Source organism: Mchenga conophoros, linkage group LG1 (assembly GCF_057382185.1).
Source record: "Mchenga conophoros isolate Kocher_MC1m ecotype Shallow Benthic linkage group LG1, M_conophoros_male_GT1.1, whole genome shotgun sequence".
NCBI lineage: Eukaryota > Metazoa > Chordata > Actinopteri > Cichliformes > Cichlidae > Mchenga > Mchenga conophoros.
The window spans coordinates 19,919,298-19,942,650 of NC_140526.1; the positions used below are offsets into that span (position 1 = coordinate 19,919,298).

Here is a 23,353-nt window from a genome sequence, read left to right on the forward strand (position 1 = left end):
CCTCTCAATGCCACAGTATTCTAGAGTCAACTACAAGGCTATCCGTCTGGCGGCCAAAGCTTTGCTAAAACTGGGTCATGCAACATGGCAGCACAGCAGTGAATGTACAGCAGAAGGGCTGAAAAAGAAAAGAATCAAGGTGTTGCAATGATCCAGTAAAGTTCAGACCTCAATAAGATTAAAATGCTGTGACTGGAGCTTAACGCTGTGCAAAAATGAATGCCAGCAAACGTTAACGATGTGCTGTGGATATTCAGGAAACCTCAATAGCTATGTGTGATAAGGTTCAATCTAAACCCACCCATCCATCAAATCAACCTTTTCCACTTACCCAATTCAGGGTCGCGGGGGAGATGCAGGATATCCCAGCAGTCACAGAGCGACAGGCCGGTCACACCCAAAGTCACGCGCAAAAACCGTAATGTTTGTGACACAGCTCAGAACAACTGCTTTTAAACACAGACTGTAAACCCATCACGAGACACTACAAAAACATGAACCCATGTCTGACACACCCAACAGATAAATGCATTTTTAAACATTTTCTCCCTATTTACTTAACGATAATGAAAAAAAAAGTTTTATCCACAGACTAATAAGAGCCTTTCTTTCTCCCCTCTCATTGAATAGGTGCAGCAGAGGGTTAACGCTTAATGACACGCCCTGCAAACACCTCTCGTGTTTTTATGACTGCATCAAGTGGGAAAACTTGCCTCATCATTATTATGAAGCATCCCCTTCAGAAAGGCCTATTGGCTGCTGAATAATAAATACCCTGAGCCCGCCCATTTCATGTTTATTGATCAGCTCTCCGGGGCCTATCTGACAGCAGTCAGATGAGTCGGGATATGGCGTCGCTGCACCGACACAGGATGAATTTTCACCTCTCCGTGGGAATTTACAAGTCGCGCGCCGGGACATCGCTTGCTTTTTGTCGCCGTTAAAAGGGATCACACATGGCGATGGAGGACGAGGACAATAACGCGGAGGTCGCTGCGACCAACGTCCGAACGGGCATCAAGAGAGGAGGTGATGTCGGAGATAACGGGGCTTGCATAGACAGGCAGCCGGACACGGTGGTCCACCAGGCGGGGCTGAACCAGACTGCGGGTCGCGGCAGCCGCAGTGGTCCCGGAGCTCACGCTGCGACGGGGATCCGAGTGCTAAAGGCAGGTCATAACCAGAGGGAGCAGCCGGGGGGGATTTAAAGTGATCGACAACTGTCATGTCAAGGTGGTTACATCGCAGTAGGTGCTCGGAACAGGGCAAAGTGCATCCACGGATACGCGCGCATCCTTCCCAGCAGTGTTATGTAAATGCTGTGATATCGCGTCTAATTGATAATTGATCCGAGGCAGTCAGGAATGCACCGGAGCCGGTAACAGCGGCAGACCACACACTACAGGCACTCATAGCTCGCATATACCCAGGCCCGCTGCTGAACAGTTTTCTTAGAAATTTTTAGGGGAAGACATGATGAGTAATGACACGCAAGTCCCCAAAGCAAGAGACACGCGCGTACATACAGAGAACCTCAGCTCTGGTATTTCATTTAGACTGTGAGTATTAAACGTTTATTATATTTAAAAGAGGTATTTGAGGATTTGCAATGAAATAGGTAATAAGTATTAAACACCTTGATGTTTGCACCCAGAGCATTAGTTTCTACCTGCCTGTCAGCATCAATACAGAAAGGTGAGTAAGTGAATTCTTTTCACAGTTATAGGTCTCAGATATAGATTAAAGTAGAGGTACTTCCTTCTGAGTCCGGACAGCTTGTTCAGTCACATTCCCACAGTGACACACATCCATACTGGGGAGGTGCCCAGGACATCTGTAGTCCAGTGGGGTGATTCCACAGCTTCATCAGACACACCTTCACAGCTGCGGACAAAGAAGACATCTGCACTTTACTTTCTCTGTGACCTCTTCGTTTAAATCAACCGTTCGCCTGATCACAGCCTTAGCTCTCTAACCTCTGGAGCAATGCTGCTCCAGGTATGATCCATTGTGTGGATGTTTATTCTTGACCTTGAGAATAGAGGCTTATATAGGATGCGACTTTGTTACCGTAAAGAAAGAGTCTAAGAAAAGAAACAAATTAAGCCGTCTGTTGGGCATTAAATGAGAGGATTTGCCAAGTAATTCATCAGATTAATCAAGATAAAATTACCGTTATTTTAACAGGAAATCAGTCATTAAATCAGTTATTGAGTAACAGTACCAAATACTGAGAAACTGTGGCCAATGCTGTTCAAAAACCCAACCAAAAACGATCAGTTATCACACTTTTTACTCTCAGGCTTATCGAACATGGAAGCCAGTGCAGGCTGAAGATGACATCATTTAAAAACAACAGCAATGATACCTGTTTGTCACCAGAACGGATGCTCTCCAGACCTTTGATATGTTTCTTTGTACTGATTAGATCTAAATGCATCCCACGTGATAAACTCCAGCCTCACCAAGAACTGCTGTTACTGATATTTTATCGTTCAGGAGAGGATTATTCTTCATTGATGTCTGTTTAAGAGTAACATTAGGCTACTCCACATCCGGCTAATGTCATCACGGGCGATTAGTGAAAATAATGGTGCTGTGGTTTCTCTTCAGCAGTCACACCGTCCACCCTCAATGCGAACGAATAAACTTTAATGGTTGACTTTAGTTTAGGGAAGAGCGAACATTTCTATGAAGATTATCCAATTGGTAACTACCAGTGCAAATTGATTTGTGGCTGGATTAAACCCCCAGCACGTCTGGGAGAGTGTGTAGTTCATCTTGAACCACTCTCTGTTTCCTCAGATGCCCTTTGGCTTTCATGCTATGTTTTTGATTACAATCTGTGTGTGAGAAAGACTAATATTCTGTGTTTTTCTGTGTTAGCAGCGCAACATGAAGCGGAACGGGAGTCGAAGCTGCATGACGAGAAAAACCAGGTTTGGATCACGAGAGCGGGACTGGCTGAAAGGGGACACCCAGCGGGGCTGTGTGTGTCTGTATGGGGGAACAGTAGACCCTCAGCCACCTGCCTCTGGCACACAGGCCTCCTCCACCCCTCAGACAGACCTGCAGTTGGTGCTCTGCTCCACCAGTACCACAGTGGAGGAGCTGTGTGCTCAGAAGAAAGGACACGCACTTTACGTTCAACTGCACGGAGACCTAGTGAGGTAAATTTACATCATGTCGAATCATGGTGACAAAGTTGCATTCAGCAACTGCAGAGTAAAGAGAGTTCAGTCCACATCAGCTACTCAAGATGGGGCCAACACATGCATCAGGCATCCAACAGCTTCATTAAATAAATACCAATTAATCATGTTAAGAAAATAAGAGACAAATCAAAGCACAAGAAGAATTATGCAAATATAAGCACGTGAAATGGGAGCTTGCTAAAAATGTATAATACAATCTCATCCTCAGTTAATGCAAAGAAGGTAAACACACCACTGCGCACTTGCTGCAGTTGCCCTATCATCCCGCACTCCCACAGCTCCCCACCAAGGATACGCTCAGGGAACATGTCTCTACGCCTCTCACCACTGTACAAGACATGCGTAGACCGAAATAGTAATTGATGATCTGTGAAAGGATGAAAAGCTGGTTCACTAGTCCGTGACCAGGAAGAATTCAGTTCCTTGTTTGCTTCCCTTGGAAAACCTACGTGAAGACATAAAGGAGCCTAAAACGAGAGCTCAGCTGTACAGCTTAAGCCTGAATGAGTTATGGCTCATTCTGTCTGAGCGCTTCTGTCTGTTCAATTTTTTTTAAATGAATAAGAAAGAGCAAAATCTTATAAAAAATGTGGGGAACCAGCAAAGTGCCAACAGATGCATTTAGAGCAAAGAGTTGTGAATGATTGTGTTAGTAAGCAATAACTGGTGGGAGATGGTGCCACAGATGTGCTGCAGAGATTATGCTGGAAACATGACTGGAGGTCGGAAATCACCTCACATGCTGTTAGCCAATAGTAGCATATGAAACAATGTCTTTATATCTTTGGTGACTGAGAGCTGCAGGCACTGGAGACGGATGCAGAGTGGTAATAAATGAAAGGCTTTTGGTAAGCCTGTGGATGGGCCCTGTTGGTTCAGTTTATACTCCAGCAGTAAAGCAGTCTGGTCTGCCAGTGAGTATGACTGAGTGGATTTAAATGTAATATTAAAGTCTTCAACTTCCAAAAAGAAAAGAAAAGAAAAACAGGATAATGGCGAGTTAGGAGAACTGCATAAATAATTTAAAAAAAACATAAATTGTACAAACTGGCAGCACATACGGTAAAGACAAGTTAAATGTATTATGTGCATATGAACTCCAGTAATGTTTGTCCTCAAACGGTCCTTTAGTAATATATTTTCTCATCCCTATTTTATGACCTTTTGGATGAACCTTCTGTGCATAAAAAGGCTTCATTACTTTGATAATAGATGCATTCGTTCTATAAATGGTTATGTGAAGCATACGACGCAGCTGTGAGCTATGCGGCTTTTCCTGTTGATTTTCTTTTTAGAGCATGTAGTTACGTGCTGCTTACAGGAAGGCACGTTCGGGGCTCTTTCCTGCTTGCATTTTCAGTTCAACAAACTCCCTTTACAGATAAATTTACTGAGGCAGTAGAGTTGATGGAGGACTTTCATCCTGTTGTTCATCCCCTTTTGGACCACTTATGTCTGTCAGTGTCACAGTGCAAACAGGGTGAGCGAAGCAGTCTAGTGTTCTTTTTCCCAGCAAGAGGCTTTTCCATCCATGAGAGTTTCCAGGACAGATGGGATATGCAATCCCTTCAACATGTTCTGGGTATAACCGGAGTTTCCAGAACATTTCCAAAGAGATGATCCCACACATCTTAACTGGCTTATTTCCAGTAAGTTAGTAGCTGCATACCAAAGACCTCCTTTATCAGTGAGCTCACTCAGAAATGTAAAATAAGCTGGATCTAGTAGCTCAACTCAGTCCTGAGGATAAGTGATACAGGGCCATTATCTTGAAGTTAAAATCTTGATTAATCGAAAGGCTTCCTGATCAAGGGAAATGGTAAAAACTGTCCTAATCTAGCAGCAGAAGAAGGCAGAAGGAAATTTTTGGTAATACTGCCCTGCAATAGCTAAACAGCCCTTTGGTGGAGTGGTTAGCACTGTTGCCACACAGCCAGAAGGTTTTCTGTCACTCTCTGTAAGGTCTGTGGTGGTCTTGCAACCGGTCTATTGTGTAAATGGACTGGTTCTTATCTTGCACTCTTCTACTCGAGCACTCAATATGTCTCACCCATTCATACAAGCACTTTCTTCTACCTAAGTTCTTTCTATCTAACATTCAAGTTGACACATTTGACTGATTTTCATTTCAAACAAAACACAGTTCAAGAATAGCAACTAATTAATATGTTTGCACATTTCGGTTTATTCCTTTTTGTGCTAACGACTAATTTTTTGTTGCTGGTGTTTATAGTTAAAACTGAAGGCTTGATCAGTTATTTTAGTTTTATTTTTAGGCAGCCACATAAACGTACATGAAAAAAGATACCAACTTATAATGTAAAATATCGAAAGATGAAGCAATACAAGGCTTTTTTTAGTTTTTAAAAACGCACGTGTATCCGTACCATTGTGTTTTTAGGAGGCCCAGTTAACTTCTCATATATCTATGAAATACTGGGTATGTCTGCACTAAATCAAGAACCCACCATGATAGTTGGCTGCATAACTTTCCACGAGGACAGATGAACCCGCTGGGCACCATTTGACAGAGATTCAGCTTCTTGCTGCACTGGCCAAAGTGGGAAGATTTGTGAATAAATGAGGCATATCAGTGTGAAGTGTGAATGGTCAATAGGGACTGCCACTCATCATCACTCTGCCTGCTGGAAGCTGCCTAAATCCTGCTTTTAGATGTAGATGTCACAGCTGTCTAAAATCAACCAAGATGATTCTGCAAATCTTCCAGGCGGAGTGAGGTAAAGTCATGTCCTCAGGCATGGGTACTGTGCTCTAGCTGTTGTTAAGAATCTTTTGAAATTCAAGCACTTTTCTGTCTCGTTTATTCTAAATGTTAGTATTTAATCACATTTCTTCCCCCCTGTAAGTCTTCCTGTTGACAGATACTGAAAAAGATCTGTGTTTAGCTCTTTATGAGCTGGCAGATTGACCCGTCTTAAAAAAATAAAACAGTTTTCAGAAGTGAGAGACTAAGTGATCATAAATTAACTCTAAGCTTTTGTTTTAGATTGAAAGTGAAAGCTGGATTTGCAGCTGCTATTGTGCTTTCGGGGCTTCCTTCACTCAGCTCGACAGTGGGCATTTATGTGAAAGGTTGCTATTAGTATTCATCCTGTTAGGCTTCAGTGACTAACAGAGAGCTGAGAGATTTACAGATGAATTCAAACTCATGGTTTAAGAGTGAAATATCTAATATCATTTTCATTCATTTCAACAAACTTACCGTAATGTCGAAATAAAAACCCCTAATGGCTATGTTTTAATGATAAAAAAGATACTAAAGGTGCCTCTTCTCGGAAATTCATTTTTAAATATTTGTGCAGACCTAAAGCATTGCTGCAGCAGATGGTGTACCCATGACACTGCGTGATTTTGCAAGAATGCATCTTCTTTTTTAGTTTGTGTTAAAACAAGAAACAAAATCCTAACTGTGGTGCTGACTCTGGCAGGAGTGCTTTTTTAGCTTGGTCTGGTGCCCCGTTTAACCCGGATCGTGGCATTTGTTGGCGGGAAGCTTTTACTTTTATAATCTGTTTCATCTGAGATTCTGTGAGGTGTATTTTATAATTGTTGCTGTCGCTGTCACACCTCTTCATCTTCTTGCCTTCGGTCCCGCAGGAGGCTGGATCCCTCTGAGCGTCCGCTCCAGATGGTGTATGACTACTTGGCGTCAATGGGCTATGCAGACCCTGTACGAGTGCAGCAAGAAGCCGCCAACTCAGACCTCAGCTGTTTGATCCGTTTCTACAGTGGTGAGTACTCATCAGCGGCGGCAATCAGCCCTTGGTTTCACTTTCTGCTGCTGCTGACTGGAATCTGGCATGTGCTTCGAGTTTTCCTCTGCACACAGACCTGAGGGCACAGAAACATTCTTAGAACGCTCCAAAATGGTTTCGCCACATCCTCTGGCGAGTGTGTACGATTGGATTAAGTGAGAGAGGTTGTTTTAGGGCTCTCTGAGTTTGTTGCTTCTGAAGCTGCCTCCAGTCTTCAGTACAGTCTAAGATAAACACGTCAGTCATGGCCTCATGATGGATTACTGACCATCATTCATCCTGTGGTGTTGTATGCTTCATTGACCTGAGGTCTGGAGTGACTAAGTGTCCCTGTGTCTTTGTGATTAATGCGGCACCAGAATGGATGCGACTCTGGAGAAACCAGTGACGAATTTGTGAACGCATCTAAGCGCTGCTCACCTAAAACCTCTCTCAGTCTTCCCGTTTGAAGGCTGCTCTATTAATACTCATACAGTAGTTGCAGTTAGGGATTTTCCTTTTAGCATAAATGGTGATTGGTGTGCTATAATGAGTTTCAACCAGCGGATGTTCCCGCTGAGTCAGTGGAACTTAAGCTTGGGCTTTGAACTGCGCAGAGAAAGAGCAAGACTGGGTAAACCACAGTGTCTAAAGGGTTCACATGCACTTCCTCCCACATCAGGCACATAGCTCTCCTCAGAGTGAAGTGCAGGACTGCTGTAGTGACTGAAATACACTCTACAGACAAACGTAATCTGCTCTGTATGGAAGTTCTGCGGTTGATGAGTGACAGATGAGGAAAGTTAAACAAATCAAACTCACCATGAAGTCTTAGCAACAGATATAATTAGTTTGTGATGCATGTGAAACAGAACGGTGACGCCCAGTTTTCTTTTATCCTAAAAATGTTTAGAACACCATTAATAATTATTGTGATGCTTTTAACGGTTTCGATGCCCCGTGGAAAAAAATCGATATTTTGAGTCTAGACCTTTTATTGTATATAGTTTCAGTTTGATAATCAGCCCTCAGATCAGGATATTTAAGCTGTACATTTTTTTTCTTTTGCTAGCTTCTTTTTAAATGATGTTGGGGTTTTTTTTAGCTGACGGATCTTAAGATCACTCTGGCCTGAGTCTTATTGGTAGTCCTCATGTGTCCAGAGGCCCACTGTTGTTTTCTTCTTGTCAACATGAGAACTGGTCAGATCTTGGCTACTATCAGCAATCAGGCCACACTGGGTAGAGTCTAGCCAGGCCCCTTGGAGACTTCCTGCCTCCTTTTGTCGACTCATGGGAAAAGAGAACCAGGGACAAGACATGACTGGTTTTCAGGCTTGTTTAATGCCCAGTACAGGCCAAGAGGACAACTTGATTTGGCCGTGAAATACCTGCTAAACTGCTAAAGTGACAGCTGGTAATAAAGCTTTGAGTTTGTTGTGGGGACACAAATGATGTCAGCAAATGACAGATATCTATAAAATGGGCAAGTCACCTCTTGTGTTCACGTACAGGTTTCTTATGAAGAATTAAAATAACTTAAGTAGCAAGCTTTACCGTTGCATTTAATTCTTTGGCTGGTAACAGAGAACCCTGTCTTTTTATTTTAACTCACAGCACAGGTGCAGAGATTTAATCAGACCAACTTATCTTTTCTAATTTACGTAATTTAAAATTAACCACTTTTTTCACCAATTTTTCAACTAGCTAAAAAGTCAGCTTTTTAAAATGTTAAACTTTTAAGTAACTTTTTGTTTTAGTGCTGTAGCATTTTTATTGTGAAGCGCTTTGTGATCTAGAAAAGTGTAAATAAAATGTTTTTCTTTTTTACTTTAAATTCTTTTAACTTCAGGAAACTCCACTGCAGTTAAGTGAGTGAACACATGAAATTTCACTCAATTCATTAGAGTTTTGTTCTAAAAGGCAAAACTTGCATACTTCCCATGATGCATTGCTAGAAAGTTCAAACTCTTCAGGGATTCTGCCTTTTTTTGTAAGAAAGACATGATGGAAAGTTGCCGTATACCTTTTAATATGTTCACATTATGTTACAGTCACACTAGGGAAAACATTGGTTGGAGCAAACGGTTACTTCGAAGGCGAGACCAGTCACAGTTGCTGTGACTTTGCTGTGTCAAGATGGCAATAAAGACAAGCGACAAGGCAATCAGACAGGAATGATGACGTGTCTGAGTTGTACTCATTGATTGGCTCAGACTGTTGCAATGTGTTGCGAGTAGGTCTGCATTTATGAAGTACACAGCAATTATTTGCCAGCCTTTGCCAGTCAAGGCAGTCAGTCTGAGTCAGACCATGTCTGTCTGGAGATTGGTTGCCTCTCTCAGCTGTCTTGCAATCGAAAGGGGTTGTGCAAAGGTTGAGTGTGCTACGCCCTCAAGCATTGGGCAACCCCTTTTGAATACCTGGTGTTTGCAACTACTTGTCATCCAGCAAATGCTTAAAAGATTAATGCAGCTATGATTTTTAGCTACTTGTACAGAGGGTGCTATCTTGTTTATCCTCTAGTGCGACGAGAGTAAAAATTATTTTTGTCCATTGTGAAAGCGGTTCTGTCTGTTACGGGGTTTAGGATTGAAATGCATTGAATTCAGCCCCCATCCCCATAGACTTGGCTTATACAGCAGTTTATGTAACTGTCACTGGGAGCAGCGTCACTGGTCGTCTCTGTACTGACTCTGCAGGTTTAAACTGAGAAAAGTAAATCAAGTCTGGAACAGTGTGCAGGTTCAATTCAATGGCTTAATGTAACTTAACTTAATAATTTCTTCTTTTTTTCTTTTTCTTCTTCTTTTGGCTGCTCCGTTAAGGGCTCACTACAGCAGATCACCTGCCTCCATCTCACCCAATGCCAAGCATCCTCCTCTGTGACACCAGCCGTCTGCATGTCCTTCCTAACCACACCCATGAATCTATGTGCTCTTCTTCTTTTTCCTTCTGCATGGCAGCTCCATTTTCAGCATCCTTCATCCAGTATATCCACTATCCCTTATTTGCACATGTCCAATCAATCTCAGACTTTGCCTCTCTGATTTTGTCTCCAAGCTGCTCGACCTGATCTGTTCCTCTGACCTACTCATTTCTAATCTTGTCCATTTTGCTCACTCCAAATTAAAAATCTTAACACACACTACGGCCTTGTAAAACATCTCTTTCAACCTTGCTGCTATCCTTCTGTCAAAAATCACCCCTGATGCTTATCTCCACCCACACCACCCTGCCATGACTCCCCCAACGTGCACTGTCTGTTGCTTTGAATGGTTGACCGCATTTATATTTCTCATTTCTCCTTGCATCCTTACTGTAACTAGCTTTGCAATGTCTCAACTCATGAGGACTTTAACTTATCAAATCAAGCCGAGAGCAACTTACTCACATTTTTAAGGCAGTATGCACAAAACTCAAGTTAAGACAAAAAGTAAAAAAAACCTCAAACAAACCAAACAACAACAAAAAAAAAAGTTACAGCGTCGATGGCCTTGTGTGTCTTCCTCCAGGTGTCTGTTTGCCTAACAACCGTTGTTGTGGTAACGATCTGACTAAGCAGATGAGTGAAACTGTGATCCATCAGTAAAGACTACAGCTGCTACAAGACCACCTAATGTGGTACACTGAGCGTGCCAGCTGTACGCTCTGCACAGTCTGCATTACTGGACCTTACTGGCTCTGAATCTGAGAGCGTTTGTAATGGAAACTCCCCCAAAACCACGTTTATTAAAAATTGTCTCACCATGCAGATCGCTTTGGTTTTATGAGCCCAGGATCATCATCACAAACCAGGGGAGGTGGGCTTTTGTTTATAATGTTCACGGTATTAAAATGGCACAGTAAAGACCTCAGCAGCACATCTTTCCACAGAAGCCTCGAATAATCCACATATGACCTTCTTAATGATTCCTGAAAACTGATAAAAGAAAAGATGCTCTGTTAAGTTTCGCTGAACTGCCCTTGTAAAATTGTTTCTATGAGCTTGCTCTTTTTTTGATATTAGTTATGTCTTCAGGCTTGTTCAGATCATTCAAAAGAATCTGTGGGACAGTGTGAGAAGTATTCATCTCAGACTGTCTCACAGGCATACAAACGGTGGATCATGGTTACGAGAATGCCGACTTTCTATAATAAGACAGTGGTGCGAATACATGTGCGTTTCTACCTACGCACTGCCACGTGAGTTTCATTTCTAACCACAGGGCTTTACAGCCTGATTTTCTTTTTTCTCAAGCCACCAAAGAGGTTCAAAGTGCAATGCAGCAGGTAATTTATTAAACTTTACTCTCCTCTTATATGTTCAGGAAACTCATCTGGGACCTTCTTTCTCCACACCCACTGTACACACACACACACACACACATACACGCACACCCTTCAGCTGTGTTGCATGGATGAAATTAAAACAAACATGGACAGGGGAGTAAACTTTTCTAAATACTGACTTAATAAAAAACACTTCTAGTGAAAACAACCGCAGAGACCTGAGGGCCAGCGGATCTTTGTGTCAGCCTGTGCAGCTGCAGCGCAGATGAAGCTGGCTGTAAGCTCTGGCGTTCATGCCCCGGGCTGTGTTCCACCTCTGTCTGCGTGATCTTTTACGTCTTTGAGAAAGGCGGCTTGTAGCTGCTGTCCACAGTTCACGTAAGGCCCGCTGTCAGGATCAGACCTGAGGGAAATAAATCTGCTTCACAGGGAAATTAATCAGAGTCAGCTCACCTTATAAGTTGTTGGTTTGACTAATGCTGACTTTCTGATGGAATTTAAACCCAAATTAAGTTTGTGGACATCCTGAACTGGTGTGTGAAGGTTTGAGACATTTTGCGGTGTGAAAGAAGGGAATAAATTGTTTGCCCTGACAAAAATAAGAGAAACAGTCGGACTGAGGCTTAAGAAAAAATTGAATTCTGTTCAGATCCAAGTTTGCACAGACTTGCCCCGAGCGACAAAGCTCTTGCCAGCTCCTCATAAACATGCTGTTTCTGAGATTAAGTTCTGGTCCTCCCAAGATTTTCTCTTTCCCATTTTAAACCTGCAGACGTCCGTCATCCTAGACTCATGGCGAGTTTTTAAGAGAGACGGCTTACTGAGGGAGAAACACCAGTTTAATCTTCTGTTTTAAAGTCATCTGTATTCAAAGGCGGCATTCAGCTGCGTGTCTTCCACTGGTTTTCTGCACAGTTGCTCTATTTGATGTCAGGAGTTAAACTCTTGCTCAAAGTTTAACGAACAGTTATTTTAAATTGAGATAAACACAGACCACCTAGAGGAGGTATCTGTGTGGTGGGCTGAATTAGAATTTTCTGCCAAAAAGAGCTTGCTGTTCTGAGTCAAATCAGACCGTGTTTCCGCCTCCACTGACCCCCTACTGCATGCTAATGCAATCTATGCGATCTTGAGCAAGACAAAAAAGCTCTGGGATACAGGGAGTATTGTATTCGGCGGTTGCCTTGAAATGATCCAACATGTGGACAAAAACTGATTTTAAAACAATAGAAAGAACCAAGATGAGGAACCTACACACTAAAACTCCTGGTAGAGTTTTTCTCCTTGGAAAGAACACTTTTGCCTGGTTTGGACCCTTGTCCTTTCTTCAGTGATGAATCATCTACAGGCTACTTTGTTCTTTAATCATTAGGCCTACAAAACATTAGAGAACAGTATAAATGTTCATCAGTTTCCTAGAACCAATAATAATACCAGCTCATAAGTATGTAGATATTCCAGTTTTATTCTCTTTTAAGGATCTGCACTCTGTGTGTTTCCAATCGTCTGCTGTCCAGTTTTGTTGAGCCTGTGTGAACTGAGAACTGCTGCTTCCTGGATATTTTCTGTTGTTCAGACCATTCTCTGTAAAAGAGATGGTTGTGTGGGAAAATCCAAGTAGATCAGCAGTTTCTGAAATACTCAGAGCAGCGCGTCTGGCACCAACAACCATGCCATGTTCAAAGTTACTTAAATTACCTTTCTTCCCCATTCTGATGCTAAGTTTGGACTTCACAGGTCGTGTTGATCATGTCTGCAGGTGTAAATCCACTGCATTGCTGTTTAGAGATTTTTAATGAGCAGTTGAAAAGGTGTACCTAATTAAGTGGCTTGTAAGTGCATACTGGCTTCAGTTTTCCCCAAATAGCTCTCTGGATCTTTCTAGACTTCCTCCCTTGTTTCCATATATATTCTTTTAATAATCAAATCACCTTCTATATTATACATTCGTGTCTCTCACTTCCCCTTTTGTTCCTTTCTGTTTGTCACCTCATTCCTTTGTTTATCTATCCATTTTTATTTTTCAGTGGAAAATTAATTTGACTCTTTACTCATCGGGCTTGGCATACTGTGATATAAACGTATTCCTTAAAGAATTTAGAGTTAGTGTTAATGTTGTGCGTATTGGCAACTTTTCTATATTGGATCTGAAGTGAGATATCACTAAATTTGCTGTGCGAAGGTCTCAGCCACACTTCTGAGAAATCACACATTCCACTCTCTGGTCTGTCACTTGTCCCTGAGGTTTGGCAGCCTCCCACCCGGAGGACGTTTGACACCGGTTGATGATTAGTTTGAAGGCAGCTGTCTGCAGCCCTGCTCCTTGAGAAAACAGTGTTGCGCAACATGTTACGACCGTGTCATCCACCCCCTCTGGAGCCACGGGGAAACGGTCAGCATTTTTGTCGTGAGAGGGATGGGATTGATTTGGAGGGAGACATCATAAGGGCTTACATACTCACACTTTGATTTTGAACAACCTGTTTCCTTAGCAACTGATCGCCCCGCAGACCTTTGGGGATAGCATGTGTGTTTCTTTTATTTTAGAAGTTGGCTCTTTATGGCTAGGAGATGTTTTATATTGCGTTTGGACAGTGCCGTGACTTTGTATGCCTGGACACCTGCACGTTCGCACCATGAATGCACACATTTGTATTCATAATTTGGGCGCTTTTCTCATTGATAACTCCCACAGTTAACTAATTTAATCAAGGCACTTTGATTTTCCTTTGTAAGCCCAATGTGCTCTTGCAGCGAGCAAGCACGATGATTCTCACACAGATCCACAGATAATTAGAATTCTTTCTCAGATGAATAGTGTTACTGAGAAAAATTTGATTTGGGAAAAAAATGTGATGATACACAAGAAAATGGTGAGGGGGTGACAATATTATCAGGGATGAAACCACATTTTCCTGGTTTTAGGGCTGTTTTGGAATTCTGTCTTTTACTAGAGACGGGCGTATGTGTTACCATCCTGCATGCGGTGCTCTTATAAAGGTTTGCCATGAAATTACCACAAATGGGCCTTAACAAAGCCGGATATAGAGCGTGGTTGTTTCTGGTGATGTGCTGCGAAGGCTGTGAGGGCATCCTGTCGGTCTGTGTCAGTTTGTATCGAGCTGATTTGTGCACTGCAGAGGGATGATGTTTTTCTTAATTGCGAGTTTTAATCTGAAGCTCTGGGAACACAGAGTAACTAAAGCAGAGCGTGACTCGACAGTTTCCTGCCACAGGCGGCAAGAAAAAGCACTTATCTACAGTCCAGCTGTTTTTCCCCCTTTTAGATACCTCCATTGTACCCGTCATCGACCCCGTGAGGTTTTTGTGTCTCTAATTTTCTCTCTGAGTGAGGGACACCCAAGGATCAGGAGCTGCTATTGATCTGCCAGCGAGCCAATTTGTTGTCAGAAGCACTTGGCTTGTTCATTATCAGTTTTCCTTGGCGAAGAAAAACATGAGGGGGCTCTCATTTCGTTTAGATGCCCTTGTGAAGCGGAAGGGGAGGTGGAGAATGAAAACAAGTTAGACGTGAAGCGAGAGCGAGAGAGAGCGAAAGCAGATTGCCAACGAGAGCCTCCGAGTGGGAGGCAGCATAAGTTGGTTCGAGGAAAATTTAACAACAGAGGACAGGAGGCTGAGGCAGTGTCTCCTCTGTGCTTGTTTGACCTGCTATTAACCTGAGTGTACTTGGCAGAGACGGCAGCACTGCTGTCTGATGTATCCTTCAGCAATGGCCAGCTAAGACTACCTGTAGTGCAACTTGGCATAATTAAACTGAGCAGAGTGGAGTTAAATGTGACAAAACCCTGACTCATTCATCAATATGACTGATGCCTCTTATATGTTGGGTTGGCAGCAGGGAGTAGAGAGAAACCTTTCCAACTGAGCTGAACAGAAGAGCTCTAATATGGCTTTAATTTAATAGATGCTTAATAATGGAGTTTAAAGTTTAAACTCTCTTCTGATTAGTGGAAGAACAAATGAATTATTTTTCAGTAAGAGCTACCCAGATGTACAAATAGCATATGAGATAACAGGGCAGTGTCCTAAGCACTGATGTAAGACCATTTCTTGGAATAGCTATACTGTGGAGCTGACTAACGGACAGGTGATATCATAATGACCTTCGAGTACTTATGTGACTTCATTTTCTGGAACCTTTGTCTAATGCGTAACTGCAAAACATTTGCAATTAATTAGCTCAATTTGCTTATCTCAGCAGTGGCTTTGGGTTTATTTGCATTAGATCGATTGCTGCAGATTTGCACTAACATCTGTGCGTGGGCTTTCTCTCCCAGAGCGTCCAGTGAATGCGGACCAGCAGGAGCGGACCTTGCTGAAAGGCGTGTTCAGCGTCAGGAAGGGCAAGACTCAGCTGCACAAGTGGGCCGAGCGGCAGGTCATTCTCTGTGGCACCTGTTTGATCGTGGCCTCTGTGAAAGACAGCCTCACCGGGAAGATGCACATCCTGCCCCTGGTGGGGGGAAAGGTGAGAGTTCAGGGTTTAGAGCTTTGACAGCCTGAAAGGGTGGTAAGCTTTCACTTTCTCCAGGGCGGAGGACATGCTCCAAGCTGTGCCATAACACTCTTCAACAACACAGCTGGGTTGGTCGTCTGGATAAAGTTAAAAAGATGACATGCCTGCAGAACCGTGTCATGAAAAGTTCTCAGCCAACAGAGAATGCAAGATCCTCTTACTCAAAGATTAGCAAAGCTGCACACTAAAGCGCAAAATACATAAAAAATCGGTGTGTTTGTGTTTGAGCTGATAAAACTTCAGTGGCACACTCTGTATCTCCACGTGAAACCATAGACTGTATATAAAAGATGGAAATCATCGGTTGGCAGCTTGGTGGTTTGAAACTGCAAATGTAGAGCGAGTGGTGGCTCGGCTCGAAAAACCGAAGGGCACTGCACACTTTTCAGTCACACACCTGCTACTGTGTATTCCTTCTGAACTTTTAATAATGTCTTTGTTACGGACGCTAAGACCCTAAACTCACCAGAAAAAAAAAGTTTTTCCTGAGGTTGGCATCAAGTGAGCAAAAAAGGGTCATTTTCCTATAAGCCTCTACACAACCAGGCATAATTTGGAAATCTTAGTATCTCCCCCTGTTGGCCATTAGAAGGAATGCAGGATTTAAAGGACTTCCACATTGGCAAGTTTTAGATCTTGAATGAATTCTCTACTAGCATAGCAGAATCAGTGTTGCTCTTGGAGTTGCATTGTGGCTAATGTGTATCCCAGGTTTTCTTTTTATTTTCTTTTTCCAGTTGTGCTGAATGAGTCCACTAGTGTCACAGAAATACAGAGTTAAATGCTTTTGCGCTATCGCTGCAGTCTTTGTGGCCTCCAGCTAATGTTTTATCCAAGTTGACCAGATTTAAACATGTTATCTAAGGTTTTTTTTGGAAATGTCAAAATCAGAATCACTGAATGTAGCAGACAAAAACACACTAAAAGAAACAAACACAAAATCACCACAAATTAAATATGTCTGTTCAGTGTTCCTGATTTCATCTCTGTGTTGTCTTTGTGTCGAGGTGGAGGAGGTGAAGCGGAGGCAGCACTGTCTGATGTTCAGCTCAGCCGGGTCTCAGGCCCAGACATACTTTGTCAACTTTGACACACTTGCAGACTATCAGCGATGGCACCGGCAGGCGTCAAAGGTAAGTCAAAGGCGAGCGCGTCTCACTATCTGTACATTAAACATTCACTAGCTGGGACCACATCCTCACTTTAGGTTTGACGGCATTTCTAGTAGGTTTGGGGAAGACCTCAGATGGGACTGGCGGGCCTTGCAGAGGAGAGGGAGGGTGGGAAAATGAGAACAAATGGGGAAAGGGGGGGGTCATATGTAGATATATAGAACCAGAAGGGGCGTGTGTGGAGGTGGTCCCACTCTTGAAATACAGATTAATTATCTCCTGTGTTTTTTTTTAAACTTAAATCAGAATGTCTGTGAGTCAGATGATGTGAAATGAATGTATTTTTATATTTGTGTGATATACAATAAATCTATGGGCCTTTCAGAGACTTCTAAGAGCTCTTCAAAAAGAAAATCATTGTCTCTGCACTGCGCAGATTGCTTTGTCTCTAATATCCTAATTAATGTCTGTTGTGCTGCGGCTCCTTCTTGGAGCTGAACAGCCTCTGTGAGAGCCTCCACAGAGGCTGAGCCAACATACAATTAGCCATGGAAGGAGAAAGCCAACAGAAATAAAGAAAATCCAATTAGCTGCAGATTCATGCTAAGATCTCTTTCTTTCACGGTGGTATGGATTACTGGGTTAGACGAGCCTGTTAGCGAACTGTATTTTAGCTGAGTATTAGACTAGAGGTTTCTATGGAGACTGCAGTTGATGGCCGATGAAGGTTTTTGGTGGATTTGGGCCGACGTTTATGCTACATCGCTTAAATCAGAAGCCTGTGTACGAGGCTAACGGTCAGGGAGTGCATTTTTGCTTTCTTAATTAGCACTTCTGGATATCTTGGAAGTCAGACTGTAAAAAAAAAGCATTTGCATTTTACAACAATCACATTAACAATGAAAATTCAGTGTTTGTCAGATGTTAATTGCTGCAAAAGAAACTCACATCATCTTAGGCACTTCGATTGTTGAGCGTTTAGCTATTTGAAGAACATTTCTTTATATTTTGGTTCCAAAGAGACAGACTTTCTTCTAATTTTTTACAAATCGTCTTAAGCAATAGCCCTCCAGGCTTTATGTATGTATGTATATATATCAAATAAAATATCAAAACTGATAACATAGCAGCTAAAATGCAGTTTTAGTCACTCAAAAGTAATGTCCAAGTCTGTGGAGATTTTAATCAAGTCCAGCCTGACTGGACTAGATATTTCTCAAGAAATGGCTTTTACTTTTATAGATGCCATTAACACATTTTACAGAATCTCAATGAAATATTAAACTGTGATGTTGTAACTCAAGCTGTGATCGGCTGTGCTAGTGGCCCAAGTGCTCCAGTTTCTCAGCTTTGCAGGAAACTTTGTGTCACGTTGATTAAGGACTGAACTACCCATCATATCTAAACTGACATATCTTTGCTGTGTTTCATCGTTTCAGTGTTGAATTACAAAGCAAATAATTCAAAACAGCAAAATCTGTCCCGACCTTCCAATTCGATCTCAGAGTGTCGCATCACTGATTTTTTTTTTTTTTTTTGAAGGAACAGAGGGCATCTGTCCTGTGAGTTGTTTTGTGGGAGAAGAGCAGTTTCGTCTTTATCAGCCAGTGACGTGATGCCATGCTTGACTGAGCAGCCATCCCATTTTCTGCGTAGCTGCACAGTGTGCAGCTCTGGAGCTAATGGGGGAGATGATTGTCAGAGTAGACTGACTTAGCACTGCTACATAGCCTGGACTGATGGCCAGCATGTAAACTATAGTCTCCCAGGTCTGTGAGGGGAAAAAAAAATCCAGTGACAAACAGCAGTAAAATCCCAACTCTAGATGCAATCACACCCTCCCTGGTGCTTAAAATTTATGTGGAAAAAGTTTCACAACAGCACTGCAAACTGGACAGGATCACAAGGCGTCAGCAACTCTATAAAATCACTGTCATGTGAGCAGGTAGAATGTAGGAGTCAGCAAATGGAACTAAACTCAAAATCAGAGCTTCGTTGCAAAAAAGGCAAATACAAAACTAAACAATAACAGGACATAATGAGAACTGACAGGCAGAAGATTTCACCTACAATGAGGGAGAAGCAAACAATGTGTACAGAGGAGGGTGATTCAGAGAAGTGGACGCACATGGGAACATAGCTGAACTGAATCATAACTAACGAGACAGGGAAGGCAAACCTGAACCGTCTCTCACGCAGGACTGGTGACTATCAAAATAAAACAGGAAGAAACACACACTAAGACTCAGACTAGGACACATAATCAGACATTAACAGTAAGGGATAAACACGGGGACAGGACAAGTATTAATTAGACAAGACAGGGAATGCAGACAAAACGCAGTGAGATCAGACAGACACGGGAATGTGACCGGGGAGACAGAAAGGATAACAAAACACAGAGACATGACTGGGACAGACAGGGCATGAAAGGGGCACTCACATAATGAAGAAATAGAAATAACAAACTCGGATGCACTAGAGAATGCAAATTTCAGGGCTAACTATTACAAAACTTGAATATAAACAATTCATAAATTTAAAGGAACGGGTAAAGAATCAAGAACAAACTCAAACCTCACACACACACGCATGACGATCAGTTTCCTGAAAAAAAGAAAAGAAAAGAAAGACAACCATGATGATGGTAAGCTTAAAGACAGGGCTGTTATATAGACAGCATAAGCCAGAGGTGTCAATTGTAAGGCCTTGGCACCAGTATCTGAATTGCTTTGGAAAATGTCTCCCAGACCTCCCCCATGGACATTTATATTACACCAACTAAGTAAGAGATAAGTAATGGAAAAGATTTAAATGACAGAAAAGTTGTTGTTTTTTTCTCTTTTTTAAATTTGTTTGTTTTTATTACAGTGTGTCCAAAGTTAGAAAGAAAAAAACAGAAACTGACATTTTTTGCTAAGTTTTATAGAACCTACAGGACAGTCTCGGCATCGAGCTCCCAGAACTTTTCTGTAATTATTCACAATTATTTCTTATAGTTAAAGCCCAAACAGTCATGCTGACAGATTACTTTCTTCATTTACTAGCGCAGTGTCTTCCTATTGTGTAGAAAAACGACATGCTGTTGTAATTACGTGACTTTTTTAATACTAAGATAACCCTAGGATTAAATTTGCAGTTAAACATCTGTACAGTGACAGAACGGGGAGTTTCACTGGTCTGTGGGCTGTGTTTGCCCCGTGATATAAAGACATTTTGACATCCAATGCATAAGCTGTACCTAACATACTGCAAATCATCATGCTTTTGGTTAATAAGATCAAACTTTAACTGGTTATTCTGTTACTGTTTTAACTGTTGCTTTCCTAGAAACTTCTTGTACTGGAATGTGGGAAACTATCTGAGTTAATTCTTGATGAGGCAGCTCGGTAGTGCCGATACGGAAGTCAGTGGAACTCAGTTTTTGTCATATATCATAAAGCTGAGCACAACTCACTACTTGACCCTTGACTTTTAAATAGACGACAAACACGTAGCTAATATGTTGTTCTAAAATGAATCATCAGATGTGAGCTCGTAGCTCTCATTTTTAGAAATGTTGCCTGACAGTTGTAGCTGTGGTTGCACCATGTCATGCTTATTTTAATGTAAAAATATTCGACATAGCCAAGTTTGCATGTAAGAGTGATGCTTTAGGTACATGAATTGTAACTCGGTGTTAACTCAGTCTGCTTGTGTCTGCATGCGTGTTTAGGTGGTGTCTCAGACGGTAAGCCTAGTGGACTTGTCCTGCTACAGTCTGGAAGCAGTGCCTGAATATCTGTTTTACAGTCAGGACATTACCCATCTCAACTTGCGACACAACTTCATGAGCCTGCAGGGACCTGGAGGCCTGCTCAACCTCCCCAGGTAACCACATGAAATCAAATGAAACATCTTTGCAAGAAAGAGATGGTATTACATCGTCCTGTGGCTGGAGAGCACGCTATCATATCCGTATGGTGCTAAGTATCTGTCTCGCTGAACTATGCCTTGGCCACTGCATTGAATCCCCAGTGCTTGTTATTTTGATGGCCGGGGCTTTGGAAAGCTTTTATCAGTAAAACCTTTTAAACTTGACAGTCGCCGTCCCTTCGTTACTTTTTAGGATGGAAATTAGTTATTTAATAATATCACAAAATATTTTGTTGTTTGTTCACTAATTATGTGCTTTATTAGATAGTCTCTTTAAAATTTTAATAATAATTCATTGATTACTATGTTTTTCACTCTAGTTATTTTCCAGTTAGTCTGCTGTTTCAGTGTTACTGTGAGCATATGTTGCACATCTCTTTGTTATCACACATTTAATGATCCCCACTCATTTATGTCATATCTGTGGCTCCGTATGTGTGGCTTTCATTACATAGGGCATGAATTTAGGTGTATGTCCTTGCTCCTTGGAGCTGAGCCTGTTTAAACAAGCTGAGGTCATTAGCACATTGCTATAAATTGTGACTCAACCCGCTTTAGTTTCTGTTGAATGCCTGGTTGAATGGGTGTTAGTGTACTGAATGCATGCTGTTATAAAAAGATTCTTTTCTGCAGCTTACTAAGAAGACTGGTTTCTCTTTCACTGCTCTTCTTGATGTTGTCTTTAGAATAAAGTTGGTGAGCAATTGTGGTGGACAGGCTGACAGATGAGGTCAGGCAGGAGTCTCTGCGGACTATGATGTTCGCAGACGTAACTGCAGAGAGCAGGTGGAAGAGAGCCCGGAGAGGTGGAGTTAAGCTCTGAAGAGAAGAGGAATGAAAGTCAATAGACACAAGACAGAATACATGTGTGAGAGAGATGGGGTCAAAGATCCAAAGCTATGGACAGTACAGAAGAGAGGAAAAGAAGTAACTGCAGGCAGGGTGGAGTGGGTGGAGACGAGCGTCAGATGTGATTAGTGACAGAAGGATAGTAGCAAGAGTGAAAAGGATGATGTACAACGCCGTAGTGACACCTGCTGTGATATACAGTTTAGAAGCTGTTGCACAGATGGAGGTGGAGTTGAAGATGGCAGAGATTGGAAACGAATTAATCAGAGGGAAAGCTTAGGTTGAAAAGTTTCAAGATGGAGTTAAAGAGTCAATCCTGAGATTGTTTGGACATGTGCAGAGGATGGATAGTGGATACACTGGACAAAGGAAACTGAAGATGGAGCTGCCAGGCAGGAGGAAAAGCAGAAGAGCACAGAGGAAGTTCATGAATGTAGTGAAGAAGGACATTCAGAGGGTTGGTGCGATAGGAGAGGACGCTAGGGATAAGGTGAGATAGCGCTAGACGATCTGCTGTAGCAAGCCTTAAAGGCGGCAGCCGAAAGAAGAAGGAGAAGAATATTACATGTGAATAATGTTGTGACTCATGACAACACTCCCAGCATCTGGGGTGCAAAATGGGAGGTGAAAATTAGTAATCAAGATAGAATTTCTAGTTGTGACCACAGGGTGTGATTATATGTTTTAATCAACAAATGCACATGAAGAGAGAAATGAAAATCACATTTATGTGTTGTATGCAAAGCAGGCCTGGCCACTCTAAACTGAGATATCAGCTGTTAATATCAGGGAAGTGATAGGAGCGATTTAAATACATATATGTGTGTGTGTGTGTATTTAAATCACTCCTATCAGTTATGAATACTGTTCTTTGTTGCCTGAAACAGGCATAACATGGTGAAGCCTGAAGCAGCATTACAAAATATTACAGAACTCCTACCGTGCAGCACACGTCCAACAATGTTCACCAGACTATTGAGAAGTGCTGTTCAGCCTCTGCTGGAGGGTGGACAACATGGATTTAAACTATTTTTACTGCTCTTTCACCACAGTGTGCTGAACCAGTCATCCACTGAAGGCAACAACGATGACAAAAGCAGAACCACAAATAAACATTTACCTCTCGTACTTTAACTTGCATGATTTGATCGCTGTTTTGTTCCAGACATAAAGCCCATCTGTGTTCTTTTTTATATCGACCAGTTTAAACTTTTTTGAGAGCAGTATGTCTGTGATACATGACAGTGGTGAATTCAAACACAGTTTGATGGCCTTGATGGTGTTCATTCCTGATATACTTTTTTTTTTTTTTTTGCAAATGCAGATAATGTAAATCGTAAACAAAGTGAGCCCGTAGACTTCACATTCAGTTTTTTCTTTTGTCAGGTTTTCTCAGCTGAAGAGCCTGAACTTATCTCATAACCGTCTGGGTGTGTTCCCCGAGTGTGTGTGCGAGATCCTCACCCTAACTGAACTCAACCTCTCCTGTAACAGTCTCCACGCCATCCCTCTACAGATAGGCAACCTTCAAAGGTTTGGCACACGTCAATTGCACACAGTGCATACATTGCATAGGTACACTTTGTTGAGATATCAGTTGATAGCAGCACAGACAAAAGATGTTAGAAATGTCAGTTAGATGCCAGAGTTGCAAAATAAATAAAAGGCGCATTAAATTATATTTTTCGAAAAGGAT

General features: G+C 42.1%; 1 protein-coding gene across 2 annotated transcripts in view; it reads left to right on the forward strand.

Moving 5' to 3' along the window:
* Positions 1–832: 832 nt before the first annotated feature.
* Positions 833–23,353, forward strand: part of phlpp2 (PH domain and leucine rich repeat protein phosphatase 2) — a 39,779-nt gene continuing 17,258 nt past the window's right edge. Inside the window, exons 1-7 of one of the 2 annotated variants that reach the window (XM_085269604.1) lie at positions 833–1,169; positions 2,887–3,170; positions 6,834–6,967; positions 15,543–15,733; positions 16,789–16,914; positions 20,609–20,763; positions 23,044–23,190. In XM_085269604.1, the coding sequence (XP_085125730.1) occupies positions 957–1,169; positions 2,887–3,170; positions 6,834–6,967; positions 15,543–15,733; positions 16,789–16,914; positions 20,609–20,763; positions 23,044–23,190 (1,250 nt within the window). In that variant the 5' untranslated portion in view covers positions 833–956. The remainder of the gene's footprint in view (positions 1,170–2,886; positions 3,171–6,833; positions 6,968–15,542; positions 15,734–16,788; positions 16,915–20,608; positions 20,764–23,043; positions 23,191–23,353) is intronic. The other variant, XM_085269612.1, reaches the window with a different exon arrangement.